The sequence below is a fragment of the Anarrhichthys ocellatus genome, unplaced genomic scaffold, assembly GCF_004355925.1.
Source record: "Anarrhichthys ocellatus isolate YVR2014 unplaced genomic scaffold, GSC_Weel_1.0 scaffold22, whole genome shotgun sequence".
In the NCBI taxonomy this organism is placed as follows: Eukaryota; Metazoa; Chordata; class Actinopteri; order Perciformes; family Anarhichadidae; genus Anarrhichthys; species Anarrhichthys ocellatus.
The window spans coordinates 561,266-577,629 of NW_022280052.1; the positions used below are offsets into that span (position 1 = coordinate 561,266).

A 16,364-nucleotide genomic window follows, 5' to 3' on the forward strand; every position below is an offset into this window, starting at 1 on the left:
GTAGCTTGAAGGGAGGAAAAGCGACTATTTCTACAACACTACGAGGTCATCAGAAGTATTTAAATACGCCATTGAAATAGAAGCTGTAAAAAATAATATACTCCGAATACATTTATATAATTATATACACATACAGGTTAAATACTGATCATTCTGAATCCCTGGATTGCTAATAACGTCCTTTGTCGGTTTAGGCAGCTAGCTAAGTCGTACGAACTGAAGCCCTCCGCCAACAGCTTTCACTGTTTGCTTTGAAGCTGTGCTTCACATTTCAACTTTGTGTAATTCACTGTTTTTGCCAAAAAGATGGGAAAATGTAGCTTATTTGCTTTTTCTGCAGAGAGGTAGAAGATTGATACATGAGCTAATCTAAGCATAGTGCAAAGACTCTGTGCAAACACAGGGATTAAACAAGAAAGGGTTGTTGTCGTTTCCCCCTGCATCCAGTCTTCACGCTAAGCTAGGCTAAAATAAGCTAATGATCTTCTAGTTCTAGCCTGATATTTAGCATACAGACACGACATGTCATCAATCTTCTCATCTAACTAACTCTCGGCAAGAAAGTGAAAAAGCTAATTTACCAAAATGTTGGAGTATTCTGTTACGCCAAAAGTAAATATGATGCCGCATGAAACCCATTTTCTCCGTTTTTAGTTGCCTGCGTAAGATCAAATACATCTCTACTGTTCAGAGATAAAGAGTTTCATTCTAGACCTTTACATGGGTGTCAAAACATCTTGCACAATACAGAACGTAAATAAATGTTTTTCTTACTTATTTATCCTTAACAGGAGGTTTCAGTGGCGGCTGTGTCTCCCGTAACTCAGTCCACAGTCCATTCTACTGCATGAGCTATAATGACAATCTACACTACTGCCTGCCTTATAAGTGCATTATTGTTGTACAACATTTAGTGTTTCATACCTCAATAGAAAAGCTCTCTGCTGCCTTAAAAAAAAGGAAATCCACCCTCAAACAGAATGCACACAGGTTCCTCCTATGATCTTGGTTTGCATTACTAAACACTGTGTTTACGTGCTCAAAAAGTAGACGGTAGAAGCAAGAAACTCAGATATTTCCCATTCAGCATTAGAGACAAATGTTCTGGTCAATAACAGCAGGGTTCAATGAAACAGGGGAGCAGTTTTCATCCATAAGTGATAGAGGCCCTGTCCATGTCTGGAGAACCACCTTTTCATTTATTAATCTAATTAACTAATTACAAACGTTTCTTGGAATCCAATTCTTAATTGAAAGGCCGAATGCATCCCAGATTTTTTGCCTACCACTGCTTAGTTGTGGAAGTGTCCAATGGCTTCAGAAGCCAGCCATCAAAACTCTGGAAGCACTGGGATGTTTTGGTGTGAAAATGGTCAATGTTAAATAAAGTATATCAGGAATTTTGCCCTTAAAATGTTGACATCAGTATCGCTTAAATGATTGCCTGAGTAGAGCCCCGTAGTCCCCTTTGTGGATTCGTACCTGCTAAAAAACACAACACACTGCAGCCTTTGTCTGTGTAAAAACGTATCTTCATAACATCACAGAGGTTATCAACACTGTATCGAGATCACACGAGGGAATGCATTGTATTTCAGGGTGGATTTTCCTCTTGACGTACCACCTTCACACAATTAAGGCACCGTTTAAACCCCCGAGGGGTCAATGGGTTCTTCTAATAAGAAGAGAAGCAACAATAACAACATGGAACACAGAACCGGACTGCAACAAACACACAACATGAAGTAAAACAGTCGACAAAATAACAATAAAATAAAAACACTGCGGAATGTCTATGGGTAAATTACAAACGCCGGAAGTGCCCCGTTGCATTTCTTCTCACCTCGTCCTTTAGGTTTGTACAGAAGCACCGCGCCGACATCACAGGAGCTCCATGGAAACACTGTGGCTGTATCCTGAAGCACCTTGAACGGTAAAGAAGGTCTTTCCAAACACCATCAGTCTTCACGAGTGTGTGAGTGGATATGTGTGTGTGTCACTGTCGTAGGAGTCAGTATCCAACGTTGAGCTTGTTCTTGTTGAGCTCTCGCTCCAGGTTTCCTATGAGAGTGTCGATGCTCTCCTGCAGGTCTCTGAGGTTGACCCTGTTGCTCAGCACGGGGCTGATATCCTGGATCTTCATGTAAGCCTGGTAGGTGTGCTCTTTGGGCAGACAAGGGGGCAGGATGTGGTCGCACATCCTCTCCTCCTCCTTGTCCTCTAATGGCTGCCCATTGCCCGTATCACTCTCTACTTGCTTCTCCTCCTCCTCCACCTCCTCCTCATATTCCTCCTCTCTCTGAGGCTGCTCCTGCTCGGCAGGATCAGATGCAGGGATTGTGACCATCTGCCCGTCATCTTCCTCTGCGTCCTCAGGCTTCTCCTGCACCTCGTCAGCTGCCTCTGTGTCCTCGGAGGCCACGTCGTCATAGTCCACCTCCTCTTTGTTGGGAGGCAGCAGAATTTCACAAGGGAAGTAGCTCTCGCCGCATTCGCTCCAGTCGCCAGCGTAGCGGTTGCTGGGGCTGTCCAAACGGCCCGGTTTGGGCCGCAGAACACCCGCCATCTCCGCTTCAGAGAGGTTCAGGACCTGGGGGCGCTCTTTTCTCCGCCGTATGGGAGGAGCTGACAGCAGGACAGGTGAGGCCGGAGCCAAACAGGCTGCAGGGGGCTGAAAGCAGGACCGGCCATGTGGGTCCACAACTGGAGGAGCAGACAGGAAGAGAGACATAAGACAGGCAGAGTAATTCAATGTATAGAGGCCGTTTGAACTAATATCCTTAAATTAACGGTTCTACATTTTGGGAAATATACTCATTTGATTTCTTGCCAAGAGTTAAATTAGAAGATCAAAATCATTCTGTCCATCCAGCAGCTGGTTAGCTTAGCTTAGCATAAAGACTGGAAACAGTGGGGGACAGCAAGAGGCGCTAGGCAGCTTTTATTTACCTTTGGAAAGAATATTTCCCAAAATGATGAAATATTTGTTTCAAGGGTTAGTTCACCCAAATTATTAGGAAAAAAAACATTTGCTCATATACCCCTCGTGGTGTCTAGCCATGCAGATATTTGTGGTTTCATTTGTTTTGAGATAACTGTCATTAGCTTTTTTACCTCCACCCCAATTTTCAAAACCAATACTATCAGCAGAGCAAAATATCACTCAGAGTAAGAGATAAAATACTACTTTTGTAATTTGTGTGAAGTGACCCTTCAAGTCCTGTTTCGCAACGTCATTGTCAAAATTACATTTAAAAAACATGCCATGAAAAGTCTTTTGTACAATAACTGAGACCACAGGTTTATGAAATTAACTTCTATCTTTGAAACAAAGATATCAGGATAAGCCGGCAATAAGTTCATTAAGTTGTGGGAGCCCTGACAAACGCCCTGCCAAAATAATGTGAACATGCCATGCTCAAAGTCAGACAAACACATGCTGAAGTCACACCACCACACTCTGTGACTTTGGTGCCATCCGTCTGTGCTATTTTCTATCAACTGTTGACTAAACCCAAACTTAAAAATTAACTAAACTGAAACCCTGTTTGGACATTATGAAAGAATCATCCGACTGTGCCACGAAAGGGAACAGCGAGCACTCCACCACAACCAGCACAGTCCGGTTACCTGTCTGTGTTTATCTCTGTGTGCCTACACTTGTTGACACCGCTAGCTCTCCCTTACTGGATTGAAAGGAACAAAAGCAAAAAAGCGTTAAAAGTTATGGCTGTAAGTCATGTACAAGAGGTACAATACACAATACGGAAATGTATCTAGTCTAGAGGTGTAAGAAAAAGGTTTCAAATATTATCTTTACAAAAACATGAGGACTTGTGAAGCATGTTGACTGCATTTCATTCATCAGGACAGGTTGCCGATACAGTAGTGTTTATGTGCAGCGCGGTTGCATGCCTTGCAAGTCTCCTGAGGCTAAAGACTCCATCAATTATCACCTAAAACAAACAGAAATTATCCTCCTTTAAGAGACAACGTGGTATTTATTTTCAGACATGACTCACTGATGACCAGATTTAAGTTATTAGCTGTCAGCAGAAGAAATGGAAGGCAGGAATCAGACAAAAACACTGCTCCTCGTGTTAAAAAAGGCTAAATGTAATAATAATAACACAAACAAATCCCCACACACAGACATTCTCCTCTTCTGTCGGTGTAACCATCTGCTCACAGGTACAGTCGGCAAACTACATAATTCACACCGAACACACAACACCCCCTCAGCCTCTTCAACACACATATGCTCATGCTCTCTCACGCTACCTGGAAATAGTCACTAGTGACAGAATTCCTTGCACTTGCCCAAAGACATGCACACTTGAGGCTTGAGCAACAATGCCTTGGCGGGTCAGGTATGTGTGTGTGTCTGTGTGTGTGTGTGTGTGTGTGTGTGTGTGACAGGCGTGAAGAGGCGGCTGAAAATATCCCATAATGATTGTGAAATGTTAGGGTGAAGCTTCAGGGGCTGAGGGCTAAGGTTAAGCCTGGAATGTCTTTAATTACAGTCCAGGCGTCCTACGCTCTGAGCTGGGAGAAGCAGACAGAATGGAGATGTTACTGAGGGTGTGAACAAAGGTTTGAACCTGGACTGTCAAGGTTATTACAGATCATTATAGGCACTAACTGCGTGACATCAGCTGCTGACAGGAGTGCAGAAGAAGTGCAGGCTTAAAAACTATTTTTCTTCAGACCACTTGAACCCATCTTCTTCCTCCATTGGGAGGATAGAACATAGGATATGTCCACTTGTACTTCACCAGACTATGCCAGCAATTATGGGATTCACAAATGCTGACTTATTCAGTTGGTGTGCTTTCCTTTTCTGTGTGTTTCTTCCACAGTTGATGTAAAAGGAGGGTGGAGGGTGCTCCACTTCAGCAGTTTACACAGAATTTGTTCAGTGTGGGAGTCTGTGGATGCATTTAAATCCAGAGGCCAGACCAGACACAGAGTCACTTCTTCTTTGGACATCAATCAGCAGTTCTGGTTAAAGCTACAGGTTTACAGGGAAGAGCTCTGAGGATTTGAATTTTCCACAGTAGCTGAGACTTTGACTGCACCGCAACAGCCATTGAATGGCTCACACATTGATTAGAGATGCGGTGAACACAAGGTTTAAAAAAATGAAACGCAGAGGGTTGAGAAATATTAAATTAGTTGCCGTGACCTCCCGCACGCCTGGAGCTCTTTTCTTGACGCCCTTCTGAATCATTTTTTTTGTCACTTCATATCTCACACTGAGCAGACAGCTGCAGCTGGCAGAGAGCAGCTGTGCAGGCAGACAGATGACCTGTGTGTGTGTGTGTGTGTGAGGCTGGTACTGGGTCTCTGTCCTTGGTTGGTGGTTTCTCTTAAGACAGGGTGCCACGCCTCAAAAGTTTGGTTTACATTGGGGCTTACTGGCTTGGCTCTGATTGGCTCAGTCTGCCACGATGAAGCACTCTGTGGAGAGCTTCATCTCTGAGGAGCCAACAGATGGTGGCCAATGGCTATCAGCTGTATTTGTGCCACTGGTGGAAAACCTCAAGGATCAAAGCAACCGAGCCCTTTAACAATCCTTTGTAGAGCTGAACCGCAGAGCTGGCACTGATTCATATAATACCCTTAAGCAGGCAAGGCAAGAGGCTGTGTTTACAGACTCACTGACGTTTGTCTGATGTATACTAACTGCTTGTAAAAACAGAACATGTTTCAAACCGAAATACCTTGTAGAGGTGTATTTAACATAACAAAATATTGTCCAAAAATGACAACATTTATTCACAAATCTAACCATCGCTCACCAGGCCAGAGCTGTAGCAGGTAGTGCAGGACTTCGATGTGCTTTTTGAAGTGCAGCGCGCTGGCCAGCTCCTCTGAGTCAATGAAGACTCGGTTGGTGTGGCAGGACGCATCCTGGCGCTGGCTGAGCAGCACCGGGCCGAAACACACCGCCAGGTTCTGGCACGTCATCTTGTTCACTTCCTGGCAGGACGCTACCAGCTTCAGGTGGTCAAGAAGCGTCTGCAGTGTCATCTGATACACACACACACACACACACACACACACACACACACACACACACACACACACACACAGAGACAAATACGGCCGTCTTATTATTATGATTAGTAGTTGTAGTAGTACCACTGGCAGCAGCAGAGCTACACTGCAAAATCCAAGTTTTCATTTTGAGTCATTTATGATTAATCTGAAAATAGTTGGCAGGCTTGTGGACTGTATGCCACCACTAATATCCCCCGATGTAAAAGCCTACGTAATAGAGGTTAAACAGTAGTGATCTGTAGCATTATCATCATGGCCATCATTATCTGAGCCACAATTATCCCTTTCACAACCAGTTCTATGACAATATTCTAGGACTATGATGACTGTGAGCGCTGGCGGGGGGAGGGAGATGCAGAGTTTGTCTTCCTCACCCTCTCCACGTCTGGCAGGTTGTCCAGCAGGCCAACGGTGTGCTCCGTGTCGGCCTGGTCGTTCTCGCAGCCCGCTGCTCCTATCCGCAGAGGCCTCGTGGCCATGGACTCCAACACCGCCTCGTACAGCTGCTTGGTGATCAGAGGGTAGGGCAGCTCTCGCAAGTAGTCCTTCAGTACTCCTGAAAGGTTGGAGAGACAGAGAGAGAATACAGCGTGAGGAAAAATGACTGCAGCAACATAGTGAGCGGATGTTAAATGTGTCAGTGAATAAATAAATGAGTTGTTTGGATCATAGCTGAGGGGGGTCATTCATTTTCCCCACGCTTGAACTGAGAACACAGGCAGCTGTAACACCTGACAAATCACGAACAAGATATCTTTAAAAAGCTTTTATTTCCCCTCTCTTTCAAACCACTGAACCTGGCACACTCTCTTGGCTGCAAATTGAGGTCCCAGTGTTCCCTCGGGTGATACTATGGTGTCTGCTGAGATGCCTGATTGGAGTAGGGAGGTGGGGGGGGGGCTGATGTCTGTGATGGCGCGTTCACACCTGTGACTTCTGCCTCTCCTAGGTTAGACAAAAGCTACGGGAAAACTTGAAACCCACGCTGTCTGTCTCCACTAAGCTCCTGAAATATCGCTGGCACGTCTTTTCATCAAAGGTAAAGGGGGGGGGGGATAAATATGTGAATAAGAAAGGCTCATTGCAGCGTGACAGCTCTTTGTGGTGAGTGTCTGCATGAAGCTGTATCAGTTTTCAGAGACGGCTGGGGGCTGTGTAATCAGCAATGTTGGTTATGCTCCAAAGTAATACAGACGAATGTCTCTATGATATTTTATAAGACCTCTGGGTTACTGTCGCCACAATGATAAAATTACCAGCAAACAAAGCACACTGTTGATCAAACCATTTAGAAATGTGAAGGACACACTTGACCAATCACCTTTTGTTGTCCCAAATACAACTTTAAAAGAGTACGCCACTGATGCAGCGTTGTTTGTTCACAAAGAAAGGTTTGACAGACTTGATGTCTGCCAATTGAAGACAGACAATGAGCTAGAAATGGATGGATGGCTCTGGGCCCGTTAAAGCTGATCCCTTGTGTTGTTACAAGGGACGGTCGCCAGCTTGATTAAGCTCACCTGGGCCTTCCAGGCTATAAAAGCTGGTCCAGATGCTCGTTGTCTCTCTCCGTTGCTACAGCTGACTTCCACCATGCATTACAATCTTTTTGGTTTTTGCACCTTCAACACCTCCACAGCGCACACGCCACACATGCACTGCTTCCGTCACTGACTTTGCGCACTCCATTTTGTGTTTACCTTAGTTTAATAAGTTATGTTTGGTTTTAAGTATGACCTTGTGTGGACTCCCTCCTTGTCACATTCCCTGAGCCAGTGTGAGACAAATGTGAAATACTTTACTCGACATACTGTATATCAATGCAACCACACTGAATCTATATTTGCACAGTGCACCATATACCCAACACACGTTTTGTTCTGCAATGCCACTGATGCTACAAACACTTGATGCTTGAACAACATTTCATAAGCATGCCCAGCTGCCAACAGTCCAATCAGTACAAAGATTTCCTGTCCTTGCTGTCTGCACCTTTGGACCCTGGCAACTCGTCCCAAAAGGTTTATTCTCCGCTGAGATGCCAGCGATTGCTGCTTTCCTACTCCAAACACTTGTGCCAACATGTTTATCATATAATGTCTTGGCTGTATTTGACACTATGAGAATGCTGTGATGCTGCAGAGGCGTACGGCTGTTTCACTGCTCTGCTGCGGATCTGCTTGTGGACGATGTTTTGGTGTGTTGCTGGGCTGCTCATTTCTGCTCTTTAAGCTTCTTCCTTCTATGTGTGAAATCCTTGCATTGCTCAATTGTAGATTGAGTTTGGCACAAACATTATGATGCACCCCTTCTGTTTATTTATGCAGCGGTGAAATATGAATATTCAGACTGTAGTGCAATGTGTTTTATGAGCTGAATATGTTTTTTGCCGTAGGTTCTTGCATTGTTTTGGAGGTTGGATAGGCTTCCTACAAACACGGATCTCTGATTGTGGGTATGATTGTATATCAGCTTGAAGGATGTAAGCATGAAAACCCATTCACAATTGTTTCCCTGCATCCCAAAGCAGTGTCACAATCCCTTGGGCTTTTGCAACTGATTCTGATTTGGATGCTGTAAATAGGAGCTCCTACTTTATCACTTCTACATCGCTGGATTTCCTCCCATACACCCGAAATGTTTTGCCTCTTGCCTTTTTATTTACAGCAAACTGCAGTAAGATTCACGGTAAATCTGCTGACATCCCAATTAGGCCCAGTAAGGAGAATGGAGGGCACAATTTAACGTGCTCACTGTTTAATCCCAGTAAGTCCCCGCTCTGCTCTCTAAGGGAGCCTGAGGCTTAAAGCTTTGCAGTCTATTCCTAACTGGCATCGTGGGTCCATCACACAATAATCTAATAAAGCGGATTGACAAATGTTTTAAAAAGGGAACCTTGCATTTCTTTGTTTTTAGGTGATGACACACTTCAATTTCCCGTTTTCCTTTCCAACAGCTACATGGACATACAAGCTTTTGGATAAAGGATTAGAGGGTGAAAGAAAGATCTAAATTCAGCTCAGTGTTACACTTAAATCTCAGATTAGCATTAGGTTCAGTATCTGCACAGTGACATTCAGCAGAAACAAAACACAACACTCATTGAGAGAATAAACTACTGGAAACTTTAAGTGTTGCATTTATTGGTCAAACTACTCATCAAGCACAAAACCACAACAGGTTTCACAATAAATTCAAAAGGTATAAAAAAACTAAGTGATTTGAATTCTCGTTAGCACTTATTTCTTTTCTTTCAAAAGTTAATCCACAATACTTCCTTTTTATATGTATATTTCTGTTTAATATGACATTAAACAGTTTTGGAAGATCATGCACTCAATTTGTTCCAGATATCTATGGTCTCCAGAGGACAAATCGTGACGAACATTTAGCTTTGGCCAATATGCTCAAACTGATGACCAAATACCTGCAAAATGAATATTACCAACAACTTCCGCTGTGCTAAGTGCTAAATATCAAATCAAATGCTAACACGCTCAACAAAGCTGGTGAACATGGTAAACATTATGCCTGCTGCACATTGGCATGTTAGCGTTGTAAGCGTGCCGTCATTAGCATTTAACTCTGTGCTGTAGACTCTTGTTACACATTTTAGCTGTAATTTGTATAATTTATTGAATGCGTTTCCTACAGTTGGGCTTTTTTGCCTATTGCACTGTTTATCTATTTCATTTCTGGGGACAAGCATTACAAATGAGCTTAGACTGTAAATGCTGACTATGATATGTGGAATTAGATTTGTTTTGGCGATTATCCAATGCTGTGAATCTGTCCCCACTAGAATAATAGATACTTGAAAAATAATAGATATTGTACTGTTTGTGCCAGCTACCATAATAACAGAAAAACAGCAACTTTGCTGTCTTGCTTTTGAAGTCCATCCACAACTCTTTCTTCTTAACTCGAGACTCAACACTACCCGACAAACAGACACGCACGCACAAACACACACAGATATACAGAGAGAGAGAGAGAGAGAGAGAGAGAGAGAGAGAGAGAGAGAGAGAGAGAGAGAGAGAGAGAGAGAGAGAGAGAGAGAGAGAGAAAAAAACAACTCATACCCAAACAAGCACACAGGCGCACCATGCCAGCCCCCCCACCCCCGACCAACGTGTTGACAGCTATGGGTCAGCGGAGTCAGACTTTAACGCGACTTCGGGAAAACATTCAAACTTCATAAAATGTCCCTGCTATTGAAGGTGTCCCCTGTGCCCGGATGATCTGTGGCGCCATGTTTCCATGTTTGTTTTTTAGTTCTTATTCACTTCAGTTATCAATTATCTTCATCGGGTTTGGTATGAAATCTGGTATGAGCAGAATGCGATAAGGACCCATGAACGCAAGATACATTCCCTATCCTTAATGCTCCTCTGCACATGCTGATTTCCAAATCTGATTACGCAGAAATGCTTTATGAACATCCTCCGGCTTCCTGTTCTCAATCTTTGCTGAGACTTTACTGAGATAATAATAATCAGCGTGTTTCATCGCAGGAACAACACAGACTGCCTGGAAGCTAAAATGAGCCATATGTTTCCACCCTTATCTCTGAAGAGCAAGGCTTCTTTTGTTAAGCCGGTGTGCAAATAAAATAAAGAGAGGTACCTCTTGATTTGTTTTGTTTTGTTTGTGTCTGAAATGAAAGACCCTTTGACCTTCACTTCACTGTGAGGCAGATCATCTAGACACAACAACAGCAGGACCGGTTTGCGTTAGTGCTGCTTCATGAAACAAAACATCCTCTTTATGCCTCGCACTCAATATATACGACTACGTGTTTAGGCTGTTTCCATTTCAGTAATTTAAAGAAAATACACAGGTCAGTAAGACCTTGTGCTCATGTGTGCTTGTGTTTGTCTGAAGTGAGGAAAATACAGCCATTCAGGTAAATCATTAGCCTGCTCATGAGTCAGTGCTGGTGTTTACTTTTGCGTCTTAGCCCCTCTGTTGGTGCCTGAGCCACACAAACACAAGGTCATGGGCTCAGGGGTGAACAGGTGTGCTTCAACTGCAGGTGCTTCACTTTCCTTCACAGCCAAGCTGACAACAAGCACAGCCTGAGTGTCTTGCTCTCTCACATTTAGACTGTTGGGGGTTTGGCTTGAAACCAGCAGAGATATGAACTACACATACATATACCTCCACCCACACGCATGGCGGATTAACTGAAATGAGTCCTGAAATCAATAGCAGCTCCTTCAAAACATGCAATTAAAGCTACAGAGTATAGTAGCGAAAAGTATTTTGATGTAAATTTGTGTGATTTTTTTCTAATCAATTCAGACTTTCAATGTTCCAAATGTGCCACCAAACACTACAAGGCACACAATGCACTGGGGCACGGCTCTACCTTTGACCTCTTGTTCAAACAAAGCGGAAGGTCACTCCTCTTGTCAGTGCTGCAGTCAACGCCTCGCCTGGAGAACAAATGGGGGTTTGTCCCCCCCCCCCCCCCCGCTGTCCTGCACGCCCCCACAGCACTAGGGGGGGCCAGAGGAGGTGTGTGTGTGGGTCGCTGCCTTGTCCGGTGGCACGGCAAAGCTTTACACTGAGGTTTCTTCAACTTTTTCCGTAACCCCCGCATACCCCATTCCTGAATCTGGAAACAGCAGCGCTCTCATGCTTCATGTGGATTCATCAGTAATATGTCTTTATGATTACCGACCGCATTGTAAGAGCTCTTCTGACACCCACACAGGCCTGCAGCTCTTTGTAAAGTGGTTGCCTGCTTCCCCGGCCGGCCCAAGGTTCAGCTAATCCCCCATGCGTGAGCCAAATACCATCTGTGTTTGTTCGGCAACAAAGGGGGCACTTGTTAATGACTTTCCATGTCTTCACTGGTGTACTGCCGAGGGCGGGGGGTGGGGGTGGGGGTGGCGTCGAGAAATAGGCTATGGAAATGACGAGTCAGGCGAGGCAAATTAAAAGACCTCAAACAAGGATGAATAACTGGGCTGAGCTGTCAACCAGCCGGGCTTGGGACAGACGACAGATATCCGGACAAGTTTGCCACCATTGGATCACTTCAGAAGCTTTGTTTCCACACAAAGGCCAAAACAGGTTGAGCTGAGGGTTTAATCATTAGTTACGGTCGCTACAGTGGCCTTTCTCACAGTGATTCATTGTGTATTTGTTTTATCCAACCAGGGTGACATGTAAGGAGGCGTGAATTCTAAAATAAATTGTTTTCATTTTGTGGTTATGCTCTGCTTGTTATTATTTTTGTGTTATACTCTGCTTATGCTGAGTGACATTTGACATCATACAGCCTTAGATTTTACCGACTGACCTCCATCCCCACTCCAAACTGGTGTGTGATGCCTTCGTCACTGGGTAGAAAAGCATCATCTGATAGTTTGAGTAACTGAACTATTTGACAACACAAAGGCCTACTGAAAAGTGCAAAAATCCTGCTCCAATTAAACTTCTCCTACAGTATTAATGAGGGACACATGGGCATACTGAGTGTAGATTAAAGTGGCTGAAAATAAGAATAATCACTTCAAATGCCTATTTAATGAAATAGTTCAATATTTAGGGAAACGCACAAATTAGCTTGCTGAACGTTAGATGAGAAGATCAGTATCACTCTCATAGTCAATTTGAAGCTGTCTCCAACAGTTTATAGCTTAGCTTAGCATAAAGACTTGAAACGGGGGGGAAACAGCTAGCCTAGCTCTGTCAGAAGGTACAAATAAATCCACTTCCAAGAATCTGTAAAGCTTGCTCATTAACACGATGTATCATTTTGTTAATCCGTACAAAATAAAAAGTTTAAAAACAACAAGTTGAGGAGATATAGGGTTATAGGATTATTAAAGTTGTAGGTGTCCAATATGTGGCACATTCAGTGTACATTAAAGTAATTAAGAAAAAGAGACAGCGTTTTCAACGCGTATTTACATAAAAGTAGAGAACTGAACCACGACTCTGGTGAATTGTTCGATGATTGCCAGGAATCTATAGAGGCTATGAATCCCTCTGGTCCACCTCCACATCACCCAACATACTGCAGCTCAGACTCTTTCTATGCCTCTAAAGTGTCGCACATGGACAGATTAACTACAGAGCAGAAAGACTATTTACGGACCACAAACTGCTGAAGATAATACTGTTTGTCTTGATTTCCAACAGCATGGTGCTCTTGTTGATAACAGCTCTCTGGTACTTTTGAGTGAACTGTGATTTGAAACAATTGAGGGCCGCGCACTGAGCATGTTTTGCAAGCTTTGGATTGAACTCTGATCTCTCGATAATCCCTTTCACTACCTCCGCTTTTAAATTAGCCGTGTGACACGCCAGGCCTCTTAGCTCATCCATTTGCTGTTCGCTCATTAGCCCCGAGCCTGACTCGGCACTGCAGAGACTCCCTTTTAATCCACAAATTCAGCCTTTAAATTTATAAGATTTATAAGTGACATTTCACTTCAGTTATGAATTCAAATTAGGAGCATTTCTTGTAACATGAAGAGATTACGTTTAGAAACAGTGGCAAGAAAAAGTCGAATACGGTCAGTCAAGTTTCAGGACAGTATGTTTTTTAGACTAAACCCATGATTATGTCCCAGATGAACATTTTTGCAACACACACACACACACACACACACACACCATAAACCCCTCATCTGCCTCCCCTCCCCCACTTCTCTGTCCTCTCCCACTCACTCAGGCCCATCTGCAACAGCACCTCGCTTGGTGGAGCAAATTTAGGCAGCGAGCAAAAACCAACAATCCACGCTGGTGCTGGCCCTTTTTTCCTAACCCGCTCAACTGTTAACTGTGTTCTTTGGCCTGCCATGCAAATGCATGTGGATCAAAGCAGGCATGATAGGACGACGCCTATACGGGGCCTCTTCCCAAAACCAACAGCAGCTCCTACAATGTCCAGGGGCTCATTGGTCTTCCTCTTTTTGTGGGAGAAACAAAAATCATGACCAAGTAATTTTCTACAACTTTGCCCCCGCCCCCCCCCCCTCATCTGTCGCACTGCTGGAATCATTACTCAATCCAATGACACGGCTGTTTTTGTAAGCTTAAGACTTTGTGAGATGTGCTGTAACTCACTGGTTCCATTATGTATTTCACAGCCTCGGAGCGGAGAGAGAATGCATCTCACAGGAATCTGAGTGGCATTTCAATTACTGGCTGAATAATAAACTGAGAGGAATCAAATTTTCATCACTACATGCGGAGCAATAAAACATCTTTCAAACTGCCATCATTAACCAGACTGAGTGCTTTGTATTTACTAAAGCGTGTCCTACAATGGACAATACAGAGCATGTCTCAACCACAAACCTGAAGGAGAAAGAATGACCTGAATGTACAGCATGGTTTGATTTGTGTGTCTGTGTGTGTGTGTGTGTGTGGGTGTGTCTGTGTGTGTGTGTGTGTGGGCCCTTGCCCCAGGCACCGGCTGACTGCTGGAATGCTTTTACTACAAACAGCAGACTCACACACGTACACATGTGCTGACCTATCTGCAGAGGACATGCCGGTTCAGACACGTTTACTGGGGCAAGGACCGGATCAATAAATCCAGCCTCCATCTAAGTAATGACCTCTTTGTTTTATTATTAATGTCGATTAGCAATAAAGCCTCGATCTCCTAATTAAGTGACTAGTCAGTGTGTTTTTCCCATCTATTTTTTTATTCTTATTGTTAAGTTTTTCCATCTTGTGCAAAGCATTTTGTAACTTTTGCCAAAAACGGTTCTGTATAAATTACATTTCAATACTCTCATAATGGCAAAAGTCTAAAATAGAGTACACAACGCTCTGACAGGTGTATGATATTGCGGTTTAACAATGTTTGATAATATACAATATAATAAATATGTTTGACACGTTTTCAAATAAAAAAATGTGAGTATTTGCTGCTTGTCTTCTTTTGAAGGGTAAAAGTAGACACCATCTGGGTTTAAACGTTTCTTCAGGATAAAAACAAACGGTTAGGTTAATTTGGGCTCTTGGACATTGTGATGGACATTTCACTAGTTTTTGACAATTTAAAAAAAAATCAATGGTATAAGCGGTAATTGAAATAGATTTCAAATGGAATCACATGTCTGTTTCATGGGTAGCCTGAGTGTATTTTGGGACATCACAATGAAGTACAGTCAAGAGGGTAGATCAGAGGGACACCAACACTCTTTGGGAAAGCCACGCAGTAAAATAATTATACTCAGTGTGTGTGTGGTGACCCTGTGCTTATGCGCTCTGTCACCAGCAATCTATTTACCTGTGATGACGTTAACGTCGGGATAGGTGTTTTCACACAGCTCCACGCCACAGCTGTCTCTCTCAAACGCCTCTCGCAGCTCCTTCTTCACGGCTGCAGATCCACATAGACGGTAGAGACCCACAACCTAAAAGAAACGCACATGGACACACAATTTAGGTCACGTCAACAAAACATTTAAAAGAGAGGCATTTTTACAACAATATCGATCAAGTCTGCAATTTAAAAAAATGTGCTGGACAGAAGCCAAAACTTTGGTCTGTTTTACAAAAAGGTAGATTATTTTTGATGGGACGCTGGAGGGCCAGCTTGGAGCAGCACCACACCAGCACCAGTATTCACTATTTACTTATTTTGACCAAACATACCTTGTATTCTACCTTTCATCTGCTTACTATTGTAATCGTATTTCTCTATATCTTAATTCTGCCTCTTTTGTCCCCCATGAATGTGAATCCTGAAAGAGGGATGGCTCTGTCCTTTGTTGCTCTTCATGCCTTCAGATTTGATTATTTCTTCTTTCAAATGATATGTAGTCTTACTTTAAAATGCTGCTGTGCATTATTTGCAATACATCTGTGCGTTTCATCACTTGGTTTATTTGGCTAAAAGAAAGAATGTGCTGTGTTTTGCCAATCTACACTCAGAGATGTGATGATACTGTCACATCTTTATGAGCATTAAAGATGGACGCACTACGCAGTAAACCATCAATGTTTCTTTATCTAAGCCTCCACAGTGCGACCTAAAGGAACTCTGAACAACTTCCTCCAGATGCTGACATTTTACATGTGAAACTTGGCACCGATGGTCTCCTTGTTATGCTGGGATTAGGCCCGGCTACAGACATACTTCCTCCTACATGTGTCTGTCTGGTATGTTGCATAGCAGAGCAACTGGTGTGGTTGCCCTGGTAACGTGTTAAGTCAGTGGGCTGTGAATGGCGGGTCGGGTCCAGTTGCACTCAAACACAAATACGCACACACACACAGACACACACACACACACACACACACACACACACACACACACACACACA

At 43.5% G+C, this 16,364-nt stretch overlaps 1 protein-coding gene across 2 annotated transcripts in view; it reads right to left on the reverse strand.

The window, feature by feature from the left end:
- Positions 1-374: 374 nt before the first annotated feature.
- The window catches only part of syde2 (synapse defective 1, Rho GTPase, homolog 2 (C. elegans)), a 41,535-nt gene continuing 25,545 nt past the window's right edge, over positions 375-16,364 (reverse strand). For both annotated transcript variants that reach the window (XM_031859485.1, XM_031859483.1), the window contains exons 5-8: positions 15,326-15,452; positions 6,438-6,619; positions 5,802-6,033; positions 375-2,703 (exon numbers count right to left, since the gene is read on the reverse strand). In XM_031859485.1, coding sequence (XP_031715345.1) covers positions 2,012-2,703; positions 5,802-6,033; positions 6,438-6,619; positions 15,326-15,452 — 1,233 coding nt within the window. In that variant the 3' untranslated portion in view covers positions 375-2,011. The remainder of the gene's footprint in view (positions 2,704-5,801; positions 6,034-6,437; positions 6,620-15,325; positions 15,453-16,364) is intronic.